Consider the following 25,573-nt stretch of genomic DNA (forward strand, 5'->3'; position numbering starts at 1 on the left):
CGCGCATTCGCAGTAGGGAACCAGGCTGTGAAGCCGCAAAGGCTTCACTTCCCGATTCCCTTACTGAAGATGCCCTTACTGAAGGCCAGGTTCTGCAATGCACCCCCTCCCCCCAAATCAACAGAGAATGGGCGGCGCGGTTAGTTCAAATTTGTTTTTACTTTTTTATCACTTTTTTTTTTTGTAACTTGTCGCTTACTTTTTTTAATTTTTGTATAATTTTCTTATTTTCCTTATTATTTTTCTTATTCTTTACTTTTTTATTTTATTAATTTAATTATTATTTCTTATTATTTATTTATTGTTTTATCAATTTTGTTCACTTAACTTTTTTGCTATCACACAGGAGAAAACAATTCCCTGTGTGATAGCAATTGGCGGTGACAGGTTCTCTTTATTGACCCTGTCACCTCCAAAACAGGAGTCCTATCACTGTGCTAGAACTCCTGTCACAGCTGAGATGGGAAGAGCACAGCTCTCCCCTCTCTCTGTGTACATCGGCAGCAGGGACAGGAGACAGACTTGGTGGCCGGGGGAGGACGAAGTCCCGAAGACAGAGCCAGCAGAGAGAGGTATGTGGGGGGGAGGGGAGATGGGAGGACGGACGGGAGCAAACATTTTACAAGTGATTTCGGCGACATCACCGCAATCACTTGTTAACGAGCGAGCGGATTCCCCCATAACTTACCGCCCTTAACTGTATGTTCCGGGCGTCGGGGGACTCCATGCCACTGCCGCCCCTTGGCGCCCTGCCGCCCCAAGGCCTGGCCTCAGTGGTCTTGTGGGAAATCCGGGCCTGCTTAGGGTGCAATGTGCCCTAGATGGCTCTGGAGGGTTAAAGAAGCACCTTTCCACTCCTCACAAGTATCATTTTTTATATTTTTCACAGAAAAAAAAACCCACAGTACAAAAAAACATTCAAATACACAAAAAAATAAAATAAACCACAAGAATAAAAAACACTTTCATGAATTAAAGTTACTGAACAGCCCTTACAAATATACACCCTCTAGATAAAGAAAAATAGGGCACTGTAAAACTTTATTGTTCCTACAAATTTCACCCAAGTTAAAACAGAGTTCCCACTGTGATGAAAATTTAAAGTCATAATTTTGTTCAAAAATCTATTTTTAAAGATAAATATGAAGCACTTTTTGTGTTTTTTTTTTGTACATTGCTTTTCTTGCTGTTGTCAAAAGATCTTTTGTTAGACCAAAAACAATAAAAAAAAAAAAAATGAAAAATAGTTTTGTGGGTTTTATGCCACCTTTTCTTTGCTCCTAAATAGAATTGTTTTTATGCATTTACCTGTCCTTGTTTTTACCAATATCCATGCATTACTTTTCTCTACTATAGATTCTTTAACTTTTGTATATATTCAATATTTTGCATAATACAAAGATATTTGCATAAAAATGTGATTGTGCTACAGGCTTTATTTTGGGATAGAGTAAAAACTGATCATTTTGCATGAAATTTTTTGATTGCAGTTTAGTTCTATTCAATGTAAAATAGCAGTACACAGAGTTGTAAATATAAGTGATGGAATGTTCTACATACCAAGCACCAGAGTGATGGCCAGCAGCAGCAGCAACAGCATCAGGACCAGCATGCGGAGGGGGGTCATGTCGGAGGGATGTTGTTGGTCTCACTGATCTCGCTCTGTGATTATCAGCAAACACTTTACAATAAAAGGGAGTGGCTGAGTGCCAGGGGGAGGGGCTTCTCCGTGTACGAATATGATGCCAGTCGGCAGTCTAGACAGTGTGTAAGCTTAAATTCCAAAAGTGACTCAGTGATGCGAGTGATCGGCGAGATTGCTGCCAACGTTACACAACCTGCAGTCAAATGCCCCCGACCAACATTACGAGGAGGGCTGAGAAATTTCCCTTTTAGCTTTTCTGATTCTTTTACTTGGCACACAAGGTATTCACGTGTCTCATTCCATCTCAAATCCCCCAATATATGAGGATTAGGACACTCAGGAGAGAGGGCAGCCATTAAAAGCATTTCTTTACACCCCAATAGTTAACGGCACACCCAAAACTGCTGCTTTATATAACAGATATAGATAGCCTTGTATTATAGAGCCATTTATTCCAAACTGCATACAGCGGTTTCTATACACTGCAATGATGATGAGCAACAAGCCTGAAACAGATGTATGCAGTAGTTGCAATGGGCCAGATTCACGTAGAATCGCGGCGGCGTAACGTATCCTAGATACGTTACACCGCCGCAAATTTTCATCGCAAGTGCCTGATTCACCAAGCACTTGCGATGAAAACTACGCCGGCGGCCTCCGGCGCAAGGCGGGCCAATTTAAATGGGCATGTGCCATTTAAATTAGGCGCGCACCCGCGCCGGACCTACTGCGCATGCCTCGTTTCTTAACTCCCGCCGTGCTTTGCGCACCGTGACTTCATTTTTTTGAACGGCGACGCGCGTAGCGTACTTCCGTATTCCCGGACGGCTTACGCAAACGACGTTAAATTTTGAATTTCGACGCGGGAACGCCGGCCATACTTTACACAGCAATACGCTTGCTGACTAAAGTTAGGGCACCAAAAAAAGCGAACTTTGCGACGGGAAACTAGACTAGCGGCGACGTAGCGAACACGAAAAACCGTTGTGGATCCGCCGTAACTCCTAATTTGCATACCCGACGCTGGTTTACGACGCAAACTCCCCCCAGTGGCGGCCGCGGTACTGCATCCTAAGATCCGACAGTGTAAAACAATTACACCTGTCGGATCTTAGGGATATCTATGCGTAACTGATTCTATGAATCAGTCGCATAGATAGAAACAGAGAAACAACGGCGTATCAGGAGAAACGCCGTCGTATCTCATTTGTGAATCTGGCCCAATGTGTGCAATTCGTTTTTAACACAATTTTCAGAATAAATTCTAAATGTACGAAAATTCTAAAATCCAGAAATTCAAAAATAAGCAAAAATTCTAAAAAACGAAAATCCGAAGAACACCACAAAAACTTTTTTCACTCATAGTTAGTGTTTGGCTGAAGCCATTTATTATCAATCAACTGTGTTTACTCTTTAAATCATAATCACAACCGGTGGCGGCTGGTGCTCAAAATTTTTGGGGAGGCGCAAACAAACGAAAAACAAACAAACAATTGCAGCCTCACTGTGCCCATCAAACGCAGCCACTGGGCCCATCAAACGCAGCCACTGTGCCATCAATTGTCACCACTGTGCCCTGTAAAATGCTGCCCCCCCTACCGGCACTTGCCTTTTTGGGATCGTCATCCTCCTTTCACGGTCCCTCAATGTCATCTCCCGCCCTCGAAGACGCTTCAGCCAATCAGGTTACCAGTAACCAGAATCGGTGAACCTGATTGGCTGAGACGCCTGTCAGTCTCATCCAAGGAACACACCCCCCGTGCGTCCCTGGATAAGTATTTGGAATTTTAATACAGCCTGAGGGCTGTAATCGGAAAGCCGCTGGCTCTGATAGGCACTTCCACAGTCAACCAGCTTCCGTTATTCAGATAGCCGGCGCTCACCAGGGGGGCAGGCCACCTGAATAGTCAGCAGCATCGGCAATACATAGATTCATGCAATGCATGAATCTATGTATTGCATCAGTGGCGGTGCGGGAGCGAGAGGGGGTGGCGCTCCGGCGCCCTCTATGGACGCACCGCCACTGATCACAACAGAAACTACCCAAATGACCCCGATAGAAAGTTTACATACCCTGGTGATTTTGGCCTGATAACATGCCCACAAGTTGACACAAAGGGGTTTGAATGGCTATTAAAGTGGACCATCCTCACGTGTGATTTTGTTTGCTTGCTTTCAAATTTGGCCGTTAGTGAATGTAACAAATACTAATTTATCCAAAGTTAAGAATTTTCCAAAATAACGAATGTCGTATCCAAATAAATGGAGCGGAATTAAAAAATAAAAACTTATAATGAATTCAGTACCATTTGTTCAGAATTTCAGATAAATTTGTACTTGTTACAATCACTAACAGTCAAATGTGAAATGAAATTTCAATGCCTATAATTTAATAGTTGCTAGTTATTATTTAGAATTTCAGATTTTTCAGAATTTCTGGATTTACGAAATCTCAAGTTTTACTAGCTTCCTGCCTAGGTAAATTTTCATCTTTCAGCACTGCTGCACTTTGAATGACAATTGCGTGGTCATGCAGCACTGTACCCATATGACATTTTTACACTTTTTTTGTCACACAAATAGAGCTGTTAGTGGTGTTTAATCAGCGCTGGATTTTTTATTTTTTGCTAAATACTGAAAAAGGTTAAAATAAAAAATAAAATAAAAAAAAAACTTTCATAGATGGTTTAAATAATTTTGCAAACTGGTAATGTTTCTCCTTCACTGATATGCACTAATAGGTGACATTGATGCTTTTTTTTCTTTTACATTCAGCGGGGAATCCCGCTAACAGCTGACGACTCATCAGTTGCCAAGGACGCAGCAGCTGGCTTCTGGTCCCCGGCTTAGCAACCAGCTATATACAGTGATAACATAAGAACCGCAAATCACATCACAAATGCACCACTTGCATTTCTGGTGCCGCTCCATTGAAGTCTATTAGCCGATAATCGCGGGAAAAAAGTCCCTGACCCTTTCCAAAAACTCACCGGCCACAAAACACATGAGCTAGTATCATAGGAAACCATGTTAAATGGACTGTAGTGCAAACTGCATAACGCACTAAAAAACACATAGGTGTGAACGTAGGTTAGTCTATGGATTGTGTTGATCCTGATGCACTTTCGAGAAAGAATCTAGGACTTTCCTGGTAAAACAGTCTGGACAGCGCTGATCCTCCTGGCCAATCAGGAAGCGGGTCTTGAGACCCGTCATCAGATTGGCTGAAAGGACACGCGATCCTATTGGATGCCTAGGAGGAGAGAGGCGCACAGCAGAAGTCGCCGTGATGCATATGACACATAAGCACACAATTAACCATTTGATCCCCTTCCCTGCCAGTGTCATTTATACAGTGATTTTTTTTAGCACTGATCATTGTTATTGGTGTCACTAGTCCCCAAAAAGAGTGTCACTTTGTGTCAGATTTGTCCACCCCAATGTCACAGTCCTGCTAAAAAAAAAAAAAAAAAAAAAAAAATCGCAGATTGTCGCCTTAACTAGTAAAAAAAAAAAGAAAAAAAAAAATACAAAAAAAAAAGTCCATAAATCTATTCTATAAGTTTGTAGAAGCGATAACTTTTGCGCAAACCAATCAATATACGCTTATTGGGATTTTTACCAAAAATATGTAGCAGAACACATATTGGCCTAAATTGATGAAGAAATCTTTTTTTTTTTATTAACCACTTAAGCCCCGGACCATATTGCTCGTCAAAGACCAGAGCACTTTTTGCGATTCGGCACTGCATCGTTTTAACTGACAATTGTGCGGTCGTGCGACGTTGCTCCCAAACAAAATTGGCGTTCTTTTTTTCCCACAAATAGAGCTTTTTGGTGGTATTTGATCACCTCTGCGGTTTTTAGTTTTTGCGCTATAAACAAAAATAGAGCGTCAAATTTTAAAAAAATTAATATTTTTTACCATAATAAATATCCCCCAAAAATATATATAAATTTTTTTTTTCCCCTCAGTTTAGGCTGATACGTATTCTACATATTTTTCGTAAAAAAAAAAAAAAAAAAAAAAAAAAAAAAAAATCGCAATAAGCGTTTGCTTGTTTTGCGCAAAAGTTATAGCGTCTACAAAATAGGGGGTAGTTTTATGGAATTGTTAATATATATATATTTTTTTTACTAGTAATGGCGGCAATCTGCGTTTTTTTCGGTACTGCGACATTATGGTGGACACTGACAAATTTTTGGGACCATTGGCATTTTTATAGCGATGCGTGCTATAAAAATGCATTGATTACTATAAAAATGCCACTGGCAGGGAAGGCGTTAACACTAGGGGGCGGGGAAGTTGTTAAGTATGTTCCCTGGGTGTGTTCTAACTGTAGGGGGGGTGGACTCACTAGGGGAAATGACTGATCGCTGTTCATACATTGTATGAACAGACGGTCAGGCATTTCTCCCCTGACAGGACCGGGAGCTGTGTGTTTACACACACACACACAGCGCCCCTAGTGGCCGCTTCGCGAGGCGACGTAGAGCTACGGGCTCTCGCGCAGGGGAGCCTACCTGCCACCGTAGAACTGTGGTGGCTGGTCGGCAAGTAGTTAAAATAGGGTTTATAGCAGAAAATATTTTAAATTTTTCAAAATTGTCGGTCTTTTTGGAGGCCAAATACCACCAAAAGCTCTATTTTTGGTAAAAAAAACGGACATCCATTTTATTTGGGTACAGTGTCGCATGAGCGCGCAATTGACAGTTAACCACTTGCCGCCCACCATATAGCAAAATGACGGCGGAAAAGTGGTTTCAATATCCTGACTGGACGTCATATGACATCTTCAGGATATTGAGCCGCTGTGCGCGGCGATCGTTGTTGCAGTGTGTCAGTCTGATACCCTGCAACACCGATCTAGATAAGTGTCCAACGGAGACTCTTTACCACGTGATCGGCCGTGTCCAATCACGGCTGATCACGATGTAAACAGGAAAATGGGCCTCACTGATTGGCAGGCAATATTGTTTGGCACTGATTGGCAAATGTGACAGACTCACCAGGGACATCACCGGACCCTCTTATGTCTAAAATCATCCTATGTCCACTAGGGGCATAGGATGACTGAGAAATAGATATCTTGGACTACCTGAGATGGGGCAGTAAGGGTTATCCACAATATATTTCAGGATATCTTTAAAGAACCAATTACTGTTTGTTGATTCTGAACTCAACAGGTTAATTGAAAGATGTTAATATCATCACCTCCAGCTGCCTGTGTAATGTAAATTGAATCCAGACTAACTTCTAAGGATCTTTCATTGTGGCTTGTGCTAATTTACCCTGCTATTGTGTGAAGATGTCCTGTGTTTACACTTATGATAATGTGTATTGTATAGCAGGTGAGCGGAGATGGGACGTCTACTCTGACAGGTCATATCTCGGAGTCACCTAGTCTGGGTAAATGATTAATTAGCTCATGTTAATTTATGTTCTGGTTACCTCCTCTTTAAACTGTATATAAGGTTGCATTCTTGGTTCTATTAAACACTCCATGTTTAGCACACAAACAAGTCTCGTCTCGTTGTGTGTTGAGGGCAGCTGGAATATCTGATATCTATATCCAGACTGATAGGAAGCGGTATATGACGGAAGCACTCAAGCGGAGAGTGGGACGCTCTGTTACAGCATCCATTAGTACAACACATTGCAGTACATTAGTGCCACCTATCAGTGCCCATCCATGCCCATCTGTGCTGCCTATCTGTCGCCTATCCGTGCCCATCCGTGCCACATATCAGTGCTCATCAATGCCACCTCATCGGTGCCCATCAGTGCCGCCTTATTGCCCGTCAGTGCAGTACCATCAGTGCCCATCAGTGAAGGAGAAAACTTACTTATTTACAATGTTTTGTAACTGAAACAAAAAAAAGTGATTTTTTTTTTTCAAAATTTTCGGTCATTTCTTTTTATTTTTTTAGCAGAAAATAAAAGTACCATCAAAAGAACGCTCTATTTGTGGGAACAAAATTATAAAAAAAATTGTTTGGGTACAGTGTAGCATGACCGCGCAATTGTCATTCAAAGTGCAACAGAGCTGAAACCTGAAAATTGGTATGGGCAGGAAGGTGTATAAGTGCCCTGTATGGAAGTGGTTAAAAAAATACAAATAAAAAAAAATACATACACACACAATTAATATTATATCTATATCTATATATTACACATACATATATCACACACACACACACACACACAAAATAAATAGTCCATAGATCTATTCTATAGGTTTGTAGACATGATAACTTTTGCACAAACCAATCAATATACGCTTATTGGGATTTTTACCAAAAATATGTAGCAGAATACATATTGGCCTAAATTGATGAAGACATTTTTTTTTTTTTATTAATTAGGTTTTATAGCAGAAAATATTAAAAAAAAAATGTAAATGGTCAGTCTTTTTGGTGACCAAATACCACCGAAAGCTCAATTTTTGAGAAAAAATGGACATCACTTTTATTTGGGTACAGTGTCACATGACCGCGCAATTGACAGTTAAAGCGATGGCAGTGCCACAATGCAAAAAATGGCCTGTTCATGAAGGGGGTGAAACCTTCTGGGGCTAAAGTGGTTAAAGGGTCACTAAAGGAATTTTTTTTTTTAGCTAAATAGCTTCCTTTACCTTACTGCAGTCCTGGTTTCATGTCCTCATTGCTCGCTTTTGCTCTGATGTCGCTGTAAAACTGCTCTGTTCTGGACACTTCCTGGTTGTCCGGCTCCGTATGAAAAAAGTCATGGGAGAGTTTAGTTTCGTTTTCCTAGCCATGACTCTCTATGGCACTGTCCAGCACAGAGGCATAAAATAACATGCAAAGACTAAACTACTTTCAGTTTCGTTTTTGCATCTAAGAGGCACATTATATGATTGATTTTTATCTATTTTTAATCGTTTTTAAAAGGAATCGGTTAACTATTAGGTCTCTATACCCTGTAAACAGTCATTTCAGCAAAAAAAATGTTTTTCCTTTAGTGATCCTTTAAGGATGGTTTTTACAGTTTGATACAAAATGACCACTTTTGAACTACCGGTAGTTATTGTAGCTGGCCAGCTAGAACCTGTCCTAGGTAGCTAATATAACCTACATTTATATACAGCTAAACCTGCTAAGAACCTAAATGTAATGCACATGTTTATATATGAGACAAAAGCAAAGTTATTCACTGTGATTTTATGCTTGAATGTCATAACAGTTGTATGTTGTGTTCACAGAGGCAAAAGAAAAAATATGCCTTAAGAGTCGTTTATTTATACGACAGTGAAGGTAAGCTCAAATTACACAGTATAATTCATACCAGAAAGCATGGAGTTAAACTTTTGTGACTCAGTAGCCTTGGCCAATCACAGCTAATCTCACATTGAGCAGAGTCTTGACCTATCACAGCTACCTTTGCATCCATTCTGGGAGGTTCCTAATACTGTACATGTGCTGCATTCATTCCACATGAAGACAGAGAGCAGAGCAGACATACAGAGTTCAGTTTTATGGAAGCAAGGGCCTAAATAGGCATGTCACACAAGTTGTATATGTTCTTATTGTAAATAGTGTGATCAGAACTGAATACTGATCTAGTTGTGTGTTCACTTATAGTTCCACCGAACTAAGTTACCAAACAATGTCATCTAACCGCCCTAACTGCACTGGGAACAAACTGAGTGTATGACCAGGCGCTGCAGACTAACTGCCTCCATTTTTGGAAATCTTATGAGAAAATGTCAGAATTTCCTTCAGTGTGATCAATTATATATTGGAAATATAAAGAGAATCAGTTTCTATTAAAATATACTAAAATATAAAGCCAATTGGAGTATAAATTCAATCATTTTATTAAGATAATTACATATATACATCTTTATTCTAAAAGCAATTTCTTTGTCAGTATTGACATTTTATGTTTTGTACAAAACCCACAAGTACATATACATAGCCCAAAACATTGAAAGAACAGAAACAAAAAAAAAACCACATGAATATTCGATAATATAGGAAACGTGCTCCTTACCAATAAAACCCACATATGAAAACAAAAATCATGTTGTCAATAGAAATTAAATATATTTATAGAGATCTATATTTACCATATTTTACACCTTTTGCCACATTTTCTGTAAGAAAAAAAAAACCCTGAAAAGAGCAAGACCGTTTCCATGTTGTCTGGTTCCCCCGAGACAGAAGGGCTGGCAATTAAAATTGGCCTCCACAAAAGAAAACAAAACCATACCAAGACATTTTCTATAGGTATCAGGGGTACAAAGTACATTTTCAACTGCTGACAGACAGATATTTATATGGGAAATGTTAGGATCTCTGTAGAGAAGGTCCTGGGGCCTTGTACCAATAGCAGTAGACCTTGTAACCAGAACACAGTGGAGGTCCACAGTCTTTGGGACATCTACAGATCGTAACTTGAAACAACTTGTGGCTTAAGATACAGCGTGTGCCGACGTCAACGAGAAGCCGGTGAGGTTTCCAGGTAAGAAAGTGTTTACAGTGCTAGAAAATGATGGATGAGTAGACGGCATTATGGGATTTATTTTGCAAGCTTGGCCATCTTGAACATTCGCAGTGGCAGCATGCCATCAATCCAGGTATTGGGTGAGGTCATCATCTTCTCCCACATTATCGCTTCTTCAGGGGTGGAGTCCATCCAGTCTACAGGTGTCCCGTAACTTTTTCCTAAAAATAATAAAAAGCCCAATGTAATGGGTAAATTCAGTTTTAACAACAACTTATACTAAAAATTTTAAAAGTTTTAGCTTAAGCGCCTTGGAGGTCACAGATTAGCAACCATCATCTGCTACTTCTCACATCTGAAAAAGATTCCCATTAATAAAATGGTGGCTGAGAGGTAAACACACTTGCCAGTCACCAGCAACATGGACAGCTTAGCGTTTGTTGGGGTTTCTTCCCAAAATGTAAGAAAAAAGCTGTATATGGGAAATGTTTAATATTTACCTCTAGCCTTGAATAGCAGAGAACCCCCAAACCCCATTCCCAGCAAAGATGGACACATTCAAATCAGTCCCCACAGACAGCTAAAAAGGATGAAGGAATGAAGAGCTCACTTCCTAGAAATACAGATTAACACACTAGATGGCATACATTTTTTAGATGCCCATTGGGCAGTGGTGGCCCATCCATAAGGGGCATAGCCCCCCCTAATCCATGCACCTGGCCACTAATCTACATACAGGGCGCCAGATGCATGGATTTCAATGGGATTTTTTTTGAAGCACATGAGGCTGAGGCTTTAATTGGCTTAAAAAAAAAAAAGGGTGGGATCGTTAAGGAAGTGGGTCTGAGACCAGATTGGCTGGGCCAAAATCGGGTCTTGGGACCCACTTCCTGTTCTGCTAGGAGGAGAGACAATGGCCCGACTCGCCCATCGGCAAGCAGGAGTGAGGAGCAGCAGCCCAACCCCAGATCCTCGTCACCGCTTTCCTGCCCGTCTCCCGTGGGAAGGGGGGGTCTGGGGTGGTGAGGCCTAGGATTGAATTTCCGGCCCCTTTCTGAGCTCTAATGCCACACACACACACACACACACACACACACACACACACACACACACACACACAGCGGAATTTCCCACCAGAAAAAGTCTGTGAGCTTTTCATCAGAAATTGCGACCGAATGTATGTTCCGTCAGACTTTTGCTGTTGGAAGTTTGAGAGCAGGTTCACTATTTTTCCGACGGAAAAAAATCCTATCAGAAAATCTGTTTGTCTGTATGGAATTAGATGGAAAAAACACACACATGCTTGGAAACAATTTGACGCATGCTCGGAAGCATTGAACTTTTTTCTCGCCTTGTCGTAGCGTTGTACGTCACCGCGTTCTTAACGCGCAAAAGTTTAGAGAACTTGTGTGACCGTGTGTATGCAAGCCAAGCTTGAGCGGAATTCCGTCGGAAAACCTTCCAACTTTTTTCCGACGGAAATTCCGCTCATGTGAACAGGGCATTAGATGCACTCCAGGTTAATAGGGCAAACTTGAACTTCCAGCCCCTCTAGAGCTGTGATTCGAGCAGCAGGGACAGAGCCTAATCGGCAGCCGCTAAATGGTAGTACGCCTCTCCTCCACATCCCTTCCCATATTATACAGTATTAGTACCCCCTTTATACTAGAACTACAAATATTTGCCATTGACAGCTCACTGTAAAACCTTTCATTTGGGGCAACTTTCCTTTCATTAAACCTTGCAGTGCAGACAGTTTGGAGTTCAGCAATCCCCTATACCGGCCAATTTATTAACTAGATGCAAGTATTCAGGGTGCTTTTTAAATCGGGATCACCGCCTTCCCATCCATCTTCAGAGGGGGGTATAAGTTAGTGCTAGTAAGGGGTCAGGTTTGTTTGACACCTGCCCCCCCCCCGCCCCCAGCTATTGGGTCATTACAGTGAAGAATACTATTAATTATAGACCATTTTGACTGAACAGGCATAAGTTCCTACAGAAACTCCAAAATCTTGTGGAAAACTCCCAGAAGTTAAAAACGCGAAGGGAGGGGGAGGGGGTCATCTTTACACCAATGCCCATTGGCTTAGTTTGGGAGAGCCAACAAGTTTATACAGGTGTGATGGTCAGGTGTCATAGGTGTGCGCACAGGGTGTGCCCAGGCACACCCTAATCACCCAGTGCAGCAGATTCCCCCTACTGCCCTGTCTCCCATCGCTCCCCCTGCAGCGCTTCCGGCTTCCCTCCTCTCCTCTCCCATTGGCTGTTGCTGTGGTTTTTTTTTTTTTTTTTTCGGAGTCAGGAAAGGGGCCACTAAATATGTAATTTACCAGCCCCTTCCCTTTCTGAATGAACATCGTGAGTAATCGGTAGTGTGTGTTGGAGCTTTGGGGTGCACACCCTAATGCAATAGGCTGCGCACACCTATGTCAGGTGTCCCAAACATTTGGCTATATAAAATGTGTGTGGGTTCCCTTACCTGTTCCCAGGCCAATTCTTATTCCTCCCAAAAAGTGATTTGATAGCCTGTTATGGTCCCACACCGTGAGCTCCACACAAGCCTCCCTCAGGTCTTCTGCCTTGAAGCCATCATAAACCATTGTGTGGTTGAAATATGGATTAGGCGTCTTATCCACTGTGCGCGTTCTCTGCCGACTTTTCCTGCTTGTGTCAGGAAGTACCGTGCTGGAAAAGATCAAAAAACAATAAATAAGAAACACTAATCAATGTAATCCTTTATATGCACCACAGCTTACTTTACAACCTTTAGATTGCATTCACACCTAAGCGTAGCGTCTGCATTTTTATACAGCGTTTTTGAGCTTTGCCGTTTATTAGCCAATAGAGACAACTATTCTGCTGCATCATTTGCTGCTAGGCATTTCAGCTTTTATTTTATATTATTATATTTTTAGTTAAAGGGAAAGGGGTTAAGGTTAGGTTTAGGAGTTGGGGTACTACAACTACTACTAGTAAAATACACAAATAAAAATCATAAATAGTAAAAGTAATACTAAAAATAAAAATGTAACCCCCAAACCTTAAAAAAACGATCCTTTACAACCCCTTTATTTTCCAAATAGGTTCATTTAAAGCGGAGTTCCGGCCACAATTCCACTTTTTAAATATAAATACCCCTGTAATACACAAGCTTAATGTATTCTAGTAAAGTTAGTCTGTAAACTAAGGTCCATTTTTGTTAGGTTGTTACAGCATTTAGACACTTTATAAAATAGAAATTGACTGGGGCCATCTTAAGTGTGGGCATCATGAAGCCAGAGTGTATGACTTCCTGGATTTCAGCCTTGCAAATCTCGCACATGCTCAGTGCTGCACAAGCAGTGTCGGATCAGGTTTCAGCACCTGTGCTGTCCAAGTCACATGATTCTTTGAGACTGGGGAGTGCACAGACTCCTGGAAAGTTACACCCACTACATTCCCAGGAGTCTGTGTGGTGTAGGTTAGGAAGCATTAGGCACCTAGGTGCAGGAAGTGGGAAGATGAACTATTCTGCCTAGCAACAACACTTTGAAGGCATCTAAAACATTCTAATGACATTTTTTTAAAACTACTGATGTAATGTTATATTTATGGGTGGAACTCCACTTTAAGCTAGTGCATTGTTGGTTCACTTACCTTTTCCTTCGACTTCCCTTCTAAATGTTTTTTTTCCTTTGTCCAAATTTTTCACTTCCTGTTCTTCCTCCGTAAGCTTGCCCTCATCTGAGTTGTTCTGGCTGGGGGTTAGTCCACATGCTCAGCTTTTCCCCGCAGGGATGTAGTCCCAAGGGAGGGGGCAAGCACACTGACTAACCCCCAGCCAGAATGGCTCGGATGATGGGGGCAAGCTAAGTAAAAAACACCCCAACATAAAAGAAACCGCACTATTTTTTTTTTGTTCAGATTTGAGTGTTAATAAAATGTATTTAAAGGGGTTGTAATGGTTCATGTTTTTCACCCTAATGCATCCTATGCATTAAGGTGAAAAACCATTTGCCGATTGCATGCCCCCCCTCCCCCCTTTACTTGAAAGTCCTGTGTCGAGAACTCTTGGAGAACTCTTGATGCCGACCTGATTTTCTCAGCTCTTCATTGGATAGATAGCAGCGCAGCCATTGGCTCACGCTGCTGTCAATCAACTACAATGATGTGAGGGTCGGGGGGGCAGGGCTTAGTCCTGTAGTCGGAGGCTTATGGATGCCGGAGCGTATCCGCAAGCTAACCCCCTTGGGAGAGAGCTTCCCAGAGGGGGTTAGCGGACGCAAGGAGAAGCCGAAACAGCCGCCAAAGGACCTCAGATGACGTGGATTGGGGCCACTCTGTGCAAAACGAGCTGCACAGTGGAGGCAGGTAAAACATTATTATTATTATGACAAAATTATTATTACTTTTTTTTTTTAAAGTGAAGCTTTACAACCACTTTAATATTTAAGGTTAGGGGTTATTTTTTATCTAGGCATTACACATTCATTTTATTGATGACGATTTTTATTTATGTGTGTATTTTACATTTGTACATATTACCATTACATTTTTTTTTTATTTTCATTTGGGCAGAAAATTGCACAAAAACACGCGTTTACATTAATTTCGATGTGAATAAAAAAACGCGCCAAAAATGCTCAAATCTGCCCGATTCGAACTACAGAAAAAAAAGCTCCAGAACTTTGAGCTAGCGTTTGGCTTCAGGCAACTTGGAGTGAAAATGTGAAGCATCTCCATAGAGAATCATTGATTTTTTTTTCTCTTCTCCACAAAAAACGCTGAGGTGTGAATAGATGATTGATAGCAGCGCAGCCATTGGCTCCCACTGCTGTCAATCAAATCAATAGCGTGGCGCACTGGGGGGCAGGGCCGGGTGATACAGTCGCGCCCACAAGCTAACCCCCTTGGGAGAGTACTTCACAGAAGCGGGTTAGCTCTTGCGGGGAGGAGCCGAGACAGCCGCTGATGGACCCCACAAGACGAGGATCGGGGCCACTCTGTGCAAAACAAGCTGCAGAGTGGAGGTAAGTATGGTATTTTTGTCATTTAACCACTACAGATCCGCGCTATCATCAAAAGACGTCTGCAGCGCGGACCTGAAGTGCCGGGAGGACGTCTTTGGACGTCCTATTGTTTACATTACCCGGCGCACCGCTGGGGGGCGCGCAGCGGGTAAACACTGTCCCAGCACATCGCTGAAGAGCCGATGCGTGTGCCTGGCGGCCGCGATGTCCGCCGGGTACATGCGATCGGCGGTGACAGCAGGGACGTGGAGCTCGGTGTGTAAACACAGAGCTCCACGTGCTGTCAGGGAGAGAGGAGACCGATGCTGTGTCCCTTGTACATAGGGACACAACATCGGTCACCTCCCCCAGTCACCCCCCTCCCCCCACACAGTTAGAACACACCCAGGGAATACATTTAACCCCTTCCTCACCCCCTAGTGTTAACCCCTTCCCTGCCAGTCACATTTATACAGTAATTGGTGAATTTTTATAGCACTGATCGCTGTATAAATGTGAATGGTCCCAAATTTGTGTCAAAAGTGTCCGATATGTCCGCCGCAATATCGCAGGCCTGACAAAAAAAAAATAAAAAAAAAAAATAAAAAAAAAAATCGCAGAGATGATCAAATACCACCAAAAGAAAGCTCTATTTGTGGGGAAAAAATATATAAAAATATAATTTGGGTACAGTGTTGTATGACCGCGCAATTGTCATTCAAAATGAGTCAGCGCTGAAAGCTGAAAATTGGTCTGGGCACGAAGAGGGTTTAAGTGCCCAGTAATGAAGTGGTTAAAAAAAAAAAAAAAAAAAAAACACACCTTTACAACCCCTTTAAAATAGAGCATGAAGATACAGCAAAATCAGAGGAATATATGGCTTACCATTTAACAAAGGAGTTAATTTTGTTCTCCCGCAGCATAGGCAGCTGCAGACAATCTTTGATCGAGATGTGGACCTCCCCAGTCAGGTTCGGCTTTGACCCCGATGCTGGATACAGGAGAAAAAAATAATATTAATGAGGTGTGCCAGATTATGCCAGGTCATTTTCAAATGATACAAAAATAGTAAGGCTACCAGTCTGTAAGGTATGAAGCAGCGAGGCAATAATACAAATCTGAGGCCCGTTTATGGTCACCTTCAGCCCTTCTACTAAGGTTTCTAAAGATTTAGCATGGTTGTAAACCCTTACATATACCCAGTGAAGCGACTGGCCTCAGGTGACACACTGATGGAACAAATCCTCTTACATAAGTGGTACCTGTGCAGCTGCAGTATTATCCTTCTTTACATATGTTCAAAGTGCAGAATTTTAAAGCATGTTCGAAAGTCCAGAAAAATGGGCGCGGAGAGCAGAAATTACACTCTGCAGAGCTCAGTGCGGAGAGCTCTGCAATCATGAAAAAAAAAAAAAAAAGGCACCGCCAAGTCCAATATTAAGAGATTTATTGTTGAGCAAAAGGGATTAAAAACACTTACAAGTAGGGTTGCAGCAATACTATTATCGTGCCGACACCAAGCATTTTGCACGAGTATCGTTACTTGTGCAAAATATACCGATACCTTCAGGATCGGCTCTTTCCCCCGCTGACAGAGGAAATGTATACAAAAGAATGCAGGTAATCATAGGTTAACGAGCGTGGCCGGCACGTCCTTAACCAATGGCGTTTTAGCCGTCAGTGGGATTTCCCTTCTCTGCAGTGGACCCGCCCCCTCCGTCTCCGTTTTTTGTGTCCTCTGGGCGATGTGCCTAATTTTTTTCGCCCTCTGGCTCCTCTGCGGGCAGCTGCCGGGTGAAAGATCTTCCCGGTGAGTAGTGTGTTCTGCACTTTACTTCCCCCCCACCTCTGCTGACTTTCCCCAAGTGTCTCAGCTGCTGCAAAACTTCTTGGAGAGGGGGAGGAAAGGTCTTCTGGGTGTTGTAGTGCAGTGTGTATGGCAATGTGTGGGTTCCCAAATACCCCTCTTCCCCTCCCTTCATATACAAACAATAACCCCCTTTCGCTCCCCAATAACACCCCTCCCCACCCAAAAAAAATGTATAAAAAAAAAGGGAAAAATAGGTATCTGTAATTGGTGAGTACTTGGCCTTAAAAAACTGGTATCAGTGCAACCCTACTTACAAGATTGTAGTGGGAATCAGGCATACAGTGGGGGGGGGGGGAAGTATTTGATCCCCTGCAGATTTTGTATGTTTGCCCACTGACAAAAAAAAGAAAATGATCAGTCTATAATTTAATGGTCGGTTTTATTTTAACAGTGAGACAGCACACCAAGACTATCCAGAAAAACGCATTTCAAAAAAGTTAAATTGATTTGCATTTTGAGGAGTGAAAGTAGTATTTGATCCTCTATCAGCAAGATTTCTGGCTCCCAGGTGTCTTCTATACAGGTAATGAGCCGAGATTAGGAGCACTCTTAAAAGGGAGTGCTCCCAATCGCAGCTTGTTACCTGTATAAAAAGACAACAGAAGCAATCAGATTCCAATCTCTCCACCATGGCCAAGACCAAAGAGCTGTTTAAGGATGTCGGGGACAAGATTGTAGACCTACACAAGGCTGGACGGGCTACAAGACCATCGCCAAGCAGCTTGGAGAGAGGGTGACAACAGTTGGTGCGATTATTCGTAAATGGAAAAAATAAAAACCTGTCAATCTCCCTCGGTCCGGGGGTCCATGGAAGATCTCACCTCGTGAAGTTTCAATGATCATGAGAGCGGTGAGGAATCAGCCCAGAACTACACGGGAGAATCTTGTCAATGATCTCAAGGCAGCTGGGACCAGTCGCCAAGAAAACAATTGGTAACACTACGCCATGAAGGACCCCAATCCTGCAGGACCCACAAGGTTCCCCTGCTCAAGAAAGCACATGTACAGACCCGTCAGAAGTTTTGTGGTCAGAGGAGACCAAACTCAAGTTCTTTGGCATCAACTCACAATGTTAGGGAGTCATGGGAAGCATTGCTCATCCTCCAAGAACCCCATCCCTATCAAACATGGCGGTGGAAACATTATGCTTTTAGGGGTGTTTTTCTGCTAAGGGGACAGGACAACTTCACCCCATCCAAGGGACGATGGACGGGACCATGTACGGTCAAGTCTTGGGCGAGAACCTCCTTCCCTCAGCCAGGGCATTGAAAATGGGTTGTGTATTCCAGCATAACAATGACCCAAAACACACAGCCAAAAAAAAAAAAAAGTATGGCTCAAGCACCACATTAAGGTCATGGAGTGGCCCAGCCAGTCTCCAGACCTTAATTCCATAGAAAATTTGTGGAGGGAGCTGAAGGTTCGAGTTACCAAATGTCAGCCTCGAATCCCTAATGCCTTGGAGAGGATCTGCAATGAGAAGTGGGACAAAATCCCTCCTGAGAGGTGTGCAAACCTGGTGGCCAACTACAAGAAACATCTGACCTCTGTTATCGCCAACAAGGGTTTCTCCACAAAGTACCAAGTCATGTTTTGCAAAAGGGGTCAAATACTTATTTCACTTATTAAAATGCAAATCAATTTAACTTTCTAAATGCGTTTTTATGGATATTTTTGTTATTCTGTCTCTCACTGTTAAAATAAACCTACCATTAAAATTATAGACTGATCATTGGTCAGTGGACAAATGTACAAAAATCAGCAAGGAATCAAATACTTTCCCTTATTGTATAACAGAGTCCTCATGCAAAAATCGCTCATCTTTCATGTCTTCCTCCAGCAGCTGTCAGAATCTCAGATGACACGACGCGCAGGAGCAAGGAGACAGTGAGGCAGCCCAGGGTCCGGATCCACGCGGCCGATGTGGCGTCAGGTGAGGGCAGTAGCGTGTTTTCAGAAGAAGGCGCGGCTACTTCATCCGACCTACGCCCATATTCACCTGGTGGGTTTATAAGAGGCGAGAAGGGAAAGGCTAACAAGGGGAGGAGCAGGGGAGGGCTGGCAGGGGGGGCAGGGTGGAAATCTCCCCCCGGGCTGGTGACACTATGCACAGCCACCGGCCGCCACTACCAAATGCTGTTTTTGCAGAGCAGGCATATGCCTGCTGGAGCTCTGTTAACACAGGTCACGGCTGCTACTCACCTCCCACTGTGCAGCCGTGCCTGTGTCAAGGTAGATGGCTGCAGAGCTGAGCTATGTCTCGTCTCACACATAGCTCTCTCTCACCCTTCTCTCTCTGCACAGACACGAGGACTCTGATGTAAGGGGGGCCTCTGATGTAAGGGGGGCCTCTGATGTAAGGGGGGCCTCTGATGTGGACTCTTGTGATCATGATAAATCTTAAACTGTTTTCCTCGATCCATCACTTTTCCACGCTCTATGGGCCACTTGACTGGACTTGCCCCCCAGGCCTAAGGCTGCCAGCCCCCCCCTGGGGAGGAGTATGGACCTGGTAATTGGATGACTGGAGTTGGGATTGTGTTGCCGGAGACACACTAGGAGTGCAGCCTATGGCGGTCATACACACGTGGTTCGTGTTGTTATGGCAAATTATAGCAATGATGCCGATCTGGGTGCCTTGAAGAGGATACTTCGAAACATTTAATATATATATATATATATATATATATATATATGAAAATACCAATAAAGAGCATACAAGATACAATGATCCAAGATGCAAAATAAGGGAATTTTATATTGACAGACATATTTCAGACAGCATACATTTCTTAAAGGGCCAGGTCAAGAGCGGTGGGTCAGAGCCAGTAATGGCAGAGGATGGTATGTACTAGGCTCTGGGGGGTCCATATGGATATCATAGGGAAAAATAAGTCCATTAAATAGGATATGGAGATGATACTGAACCAAGCGATGGCATTTACTGAAAGCAGATTTTATGCTCTATTAGGTAAAGGATAGTAGTCCAAAATTGGGGATGTTGACAATGTTAATACTGTTGGTACAGAAAAAAGAGATTTTTAATACAGCTTACCTGTAAAATCTTTTTCTTGGAGTACATCACGGGACACAGAGCGGCATTCATTACTATATGGGTTATATGGAGTACCTTCAGGTGTAGACACTGGCAATCTCAAACAGGAAATGCCCCTCCCTATATAACCCCCTCCCATAGGAGGAGTACCTCAGTTTTGTAGCAAGCAGTATGCCTCCCAAAATGGTCCTCAAAAAAGAGGGGTGGGAGCTCTGTGTCCCGTGATGTACTCCAAGAAAAAGATTTTACAGGTAAGCTGTATTAAAAATCTCTTTTTCTTTATCGTACATCACGGGACACAGAGCGGCATTCATTACTATATGGGATGTCCCAAAGCAATGCTTACAATGAGGGGAGGGAGAACATCTCCAAGACAAAAGGATTTAATTTAGAGATATACTCAAATCATAATAAATCCAACTTAGTTGAGAAAAATAAAATTTTTAAATTTAACTCGAACAAGAGGAGCCCCCGGAATCCGAGGGTCTCAAACTGCAGCCTGCAGCACTGCCTGCCCGAAGGCAGTATCAGTATTCCTTCTTACGTCCAACTTGTAGAATTTTGTAAACGTGTGGACAGAAGACCAGGTTGCCGCCTTGCAAACTTGAGCCATAGAGATCTGGTGGTGTGCTGCCCAGGAGGCGCCCATGGCCCTAGTAGAATGAGCCTTTAATGATACTGGAGGAGGCAACCCTTTCAAGCCGTAGGCCTGAGTGATTAATTGCTTAATCCACCTAGAAATGGTGGACTTTGCAGCTGCCTGCCCCTTCTTGGGCCCATCCGGTAGAATGAACAGCACATCTGTCTTCCGGATCTTCTTTGTAGCTTTAAGATAGGCCTTCATGGCCCTGACAATATCCAAGGTATGCAGCAACCCTTCCTTTCTGGAAGTAGGTTTAGGGAAGAAGGATGGTAATACCAAATCCTGGTTCAAATGAAAACTGGATATGACCTTCGGAAGGAAGGAAGGATGAGGGCGGAGAACGACCCTGTCCTTATGAAAAACAAGATATGGTTCCTTACAGGATAAGGCTGCCAGCTCCGAAACTCTTCTTGCGGAAACTATGGCAACCAATAATACTAACTTCCTTGTCAGTAGAACCAAAGGAATATCAGCCAACGGCTCAAACGGTTGTTTCTGTAAACTTGACAGAACAAGATTTAAATCCCACGGACAAAGCGGGGATTTAACTGGAGGTCCAATACGTAAGACCCCTTGAAGGAAGGTCTTAACCAGCGAGTGGGTGGCCAGCGGCCGCTGAAACCACACTGACAGAGCAGAAATCTGTCCTTTGATTGTGCTTAATGCCAATCCTTTATCCACTCCTAGCTGGAGAAAACTTAATACTCTATCGATGGTAAATTTGCGAGAAAGCCATCGCTTGGACTCACACCAGCCTACATAGGCCTTCCAGACCCTGTAATAAATCACCCTAGAGACCGGTTTCCTGGCTCTGATTAGGGTAGAGATTACTTTCTGAGACAGACCTCTACCCCTGAGAATCAGGGATTCAGCTTCCAGGCCGTCAAATTTAGATGCCGTAAGGCAGGGTGGAGGATCGGACCTTGCGATAGCAGGTCTGGCCGTAGAGGAAGAGTCCAAGGGTCTCCCACTACCATCCTTAAGATTAGTGAGTACCATGCCCTTCTGGGCCATGCTGGAGCTACCAGGATGACTGGTATGTGCTCCACCCGGATCCTGCGCAGCAGGCGGGGTAGTAACTGGAGCGGGGGAAACGCATAAAGAAGTTTGAACTGATGCCAAGGGCAAACCAACGCATCGGTTCCGCAGGCCATCGGATCCCTTGAGCGGGACATGAACCTGTCTAGTTTCTTGTTGAGTCTCGATGCCATGATATCCACGTCCGGCACTCCCCATCTTTGGCAGAGTGCTTGAAAGACTAGTGGATGCAGAGACCATTCCCCCGGCCATAGAGTCTGGCGGCTTAAGAAGTCCGCCTGAAAGTTGTCCACTCCTGGAATGAATATTGCCGATATGCAGGGCACATGAGCCTCTGCCCATAGAAGAATCAAGCTCACCTCTCTCTGAGCGGCTTGACTCCTGGTTCCCCCTTGGTGATTTATGTATGCCACGGCCGTGGCATTGTCTGATTGAATTCTCACCGGGAACCCCTGCAATTTTGACGTCCAAGCCCTGAGGGCTAGTCGAGCAGCTCTGAGCTCCAAGATGTTTATGGGCAACTGCTTCTCTGGCTTTGCCCAAGTACCTTGGCGAGTGCAACCATCCAAAATTGCTCCCCAGCCCGTCAGGCTGGCGTCTGTGGTCACTATCTTCCAAGCCACTGGGCTGAAAGACCTCCCCTTCAGTAGATTCTGAGGGTCTAACCACCAACACAGACTTTGTCGGACTCTTGATGAGAGCGGCAACGGGATATCCAAGGCCTGTGGCCTTCTGCTCCATGCTGACAGGATGGCTGCCTGTAGGATGCGAGTGTGGCTCTGGGCGTATGGTACCGCCTCGAATGTGGCCACCATCTTGCCTAGTAACCTCATACATAGGCGAATAGTCGGTTCTTTCTTGCTTAGAACCAGTAGGATTAATTCCTTGATGGCTTTTACCTTCCTCAGAGGTAGGAACACTCCTTGTTGTTCTGTGTCTAATCTCATGCCGAGATATTCCAACTGCTTTGTGGGCTGGAAAGCTGAGACTTTTCTCGATTTAGGACCCAGCCGAACCTCTCGAGGTATTGGACCGTGAGGGCCACTGCTCGCTCCAAGCCGGGAGACGAGTGATCTATGACTAGGAGGTCGTCCAGTTATGCTAGGATCGTGACCCCTTGGATCCTTAGTTTGGCTAGGATTGGAGCTAGGACCTTCGTGAACACCCGGGGGGCCGTAGCCAACCCGAAGGGAAGCGCCACGAATTGGAAGTGACGCGAAGCCACCATGAAGCGTAGATATCTTTGATGTGGCTGATAAATTGGAACATGAAGGTAGGCATCCTTTATGTCTATGGACGCCATGAAGTCGTCCTTCTGGAGTGTGGCAGCTGCTGACCGCACGGATTCCATCCGAAATGAGCGGATCTTTAGATATGCATTTACCATCTTTAGGTCCAAAATTGGCCTGACATCTCCATTGGATTTTGGGATGATGAATAGGTTGGAGTAGAAACCCAGCCCCTGTTCCAGGACTGGTACCTCTACTATTACTTCCTGGGAAAGTAGATGATCTAATGCCGATCTTAATGCGGCTCCCTTTTCCGGATCGTTTGGAATCCTCGACTTCTGGAAATGAGGAGGAGGAAACCTTAGGAAATCTAATTTGTAGCCTGTGGCCACGGAAGACCGTACCCACTCGTCGGGAATGCTGGCTTCCCAAATCTCTGAAAAGAGTCGCAGCCTTCCCCCCACCTTCGTGGGTGGGGGCGCCCCTTCATAAGGTTGGCTTGGGGGCTGGTTTTGCTGGTTTGCGAAACCACTGCCTTTTGCCTCTAACAGCCTGTCCTTGTGATCTGCTGTTGAAGCCGAAGTTTGCTTTTGCAGGAGGCCGTCGATACTGCTTGGCATTAGAGGGCCCCTGCCCAGGGGAATACTGTCGTTTAAACGCAGGTCCCTGAACCTTCTTCTTAGTTGGCAAGAGAGTACTCTTGCCGTTTGAAATGGTCTGAATGTATTTATCTAGGTCTTCTCCGAAGAGTCGTCCTCCATGGAAGGGGAACCCTACCAGGAGCTTCTTGCATGGGGGCTCAGCCTCCCAGCTTTTTAACCATAAGAGTCTTCTCATATGGATAAGGGATAACGATAAACGTGACGCTTGCTGGATAGAATCCTTGATTGCGTCTACCGTAAAACATATGGCCTTAGGGACATCCGAAAATTTTTCTGCCTGCTGGGCCGGAATAAGTTTAAGCATCTGCTTAAATTGATCCGATAATGCTTGAGCGACCCCAATCGCGGCCACAGCTGGCTGTACTACTGCCCCTGCAGTAGTGAAGGAGTTCTTAAGTAGTGCTTCCAAGCGCTTATCAACTGGATCCTTGAACACCTGTATGTTTTCTACAGGGCATGTTAACGATCTGTTAACACATGAGATGGCTGCGTCCACTGCAGGAGTAGCCCATCTTTTGGAAAATTTTTCTTCCATAGGATATAGGACAGAGAACCTTTTAGGTGGTAAGAAGATCTTATCTGGCTTGTTCCAATCTTGGAACAAAATTCCCTCTAATAGAGGATGGATCGGAAACACAGCATTGCTTTGAGGCGCCCTCAGTGAGCCCAAAGCTGAAACCGTCGATACCTGGAGATCTGGTACTGGCAAGTTGAATGTCCTATGGACCAAGTCCGACAATCCTTGAATCCACCAGCTCTCCCTCAGGGAGACTGCCCCAGACTCCTCTGTATCCGGGTCTTCGATCCCTGAACCTACTTGGTCCGTGTCCAAGAGGTCGTCCATTCCCCTGAGGAAAGGACCTCCTCTTCTGAGGGTCCGCGCTCGGGCGACGGAGATCTATTCCGCTTACTGCCCCGCATAGCTGCGGATATCATTTTTCCCATGCTTTTCTGCATCTCTTTTAAAGAGGTGAGTAATACCTCCTCCGTGACCATCTTAGGGTTGGACTGACCCGCGTCAGCTCCAGCCCCAGATCCCGATGGCCCCAAGGCTCCCTGTAGGGAAAACAGCGGCATACCATGGTACAATACCGAGGTACACCTGCTACCTATTGGTATTTGGAACTATAAAGGTTAATTGTCCAAACACCTGTTTGGGGGATAAAAAAATGCTTCCTCTCCCCTAGATGACTTTTTTTTTTTTTTTTTTTCGTTTTTGTTTCAAATCCAGGAAAGAAAAAACATTCTGTCCCCCTGAGTAGTATTGCAAAGAAAAACTATGAGATGGAAAAGAAACAGCCTATTTCTAGGCTTGACAAAACAGTCCTCTGAAGACTGCAATATCCTTTCTGGCCACTGTGTGTCCTCGGCGCCCCGTGCTGCCGCTCTGGTCTTTCTCCTCAGTTCCAAAGTATTGATGGAACAAACAAGGAAGGGCCGCCCCTTCCTTTAAGCCACTGACCCGCCCTTCCCCCCCAGCAACCTCAAACAGGAAATGCCCCTCCCGACAGGGGGAGGGGGGGGGGGGGGATTTTGGGAGGAAGGGACCTCTCTGTTCCAGCAAACTGCAGCCTGCAGCCTGGAACCATGAGGAGGTCAGCGTTTTGCCTGCTTGCAGGCTCTGAGGAGGAAGACTGAATGGAGCATCGCCTGGAGGCCTGCAGGTAAGCAAAGCTCTCTGACACACACACATATATTTTTATATAACACAGGCCCCACTCAATGCTTTTCCAACACTACAAGGGAGGTCACATCTTATGGGGAATAATACATAGAGAGCCATCCTATCTTTATGATATGTGACTAGTTTGCCAGATGCAGTGCATAACTTTAGGCATGTCCCCTGTGACCCCCCAGAAAAAAACCTGCTAAGAACCAAGTTCCGCAAGTTTTCCCCTCACTTACCTGCTCCATGCCGCAGGACTTTGCCAAGCAAGAGGCCCAATCTTCCCCCATCTCCGTGGGGATGTCTAGAC

General features: G+C 44.1%; 1 protein-coding gene across 14 annotated transcripts in view; it reads right to left on the bottom strand.

Annotated features, from left to right (window-relative positions):
* Window positions 1-9,459: 9,459 nt before the first annotated feature.
* SYTL2 (synaptotagmin like 2) overlaps window positions 9,460-25,573 on the bottom strand; it is a 164,302-nt gene continuing 148,188 nt past the window's right edge. For 7 of the 14 annotated variants that reach the window (XM_040340070.1, XM_040340069.1, XM_040340066.1 and 4 more), the window contains 3 exons: window positions 15,986-16,091; window positions 12,592-12,797; window positions 9,460-10,333 (listed from right to left, as the gene is read on the bottom strand). In XM_040340070.1, coding sequence (XP_040196004.1) covers window positions 10,188-10,333; window positions 12,592-12,797; window positions 15,986-16,091 — 458 coding nt within the window. In that variant the 3' untranslated portion in view covers window positions 9,460-10,187. The remainder of the gene's footprint in view (window positions 10,334-12,591; window positions 12,798-15,985; window positions 16,092-25,573) is intronic. The other 7 variants (XM_040340068.1, XM_040340077.1, XM_040340073.1 and 4 more) reach the window with 2 other exon arrangements.

Source organism: Rana temporaria, chromosome 2 (assembly GCF_905171775.1).
Source record: "Rana temporaria chromosome 2, aRanTem1.1, whole genome shotgun sequence".
NCBI lineage: Eukaryota > Metazoa > Chordata > Amphibia > Anura > Ranidae > Rana > Rana temporaria.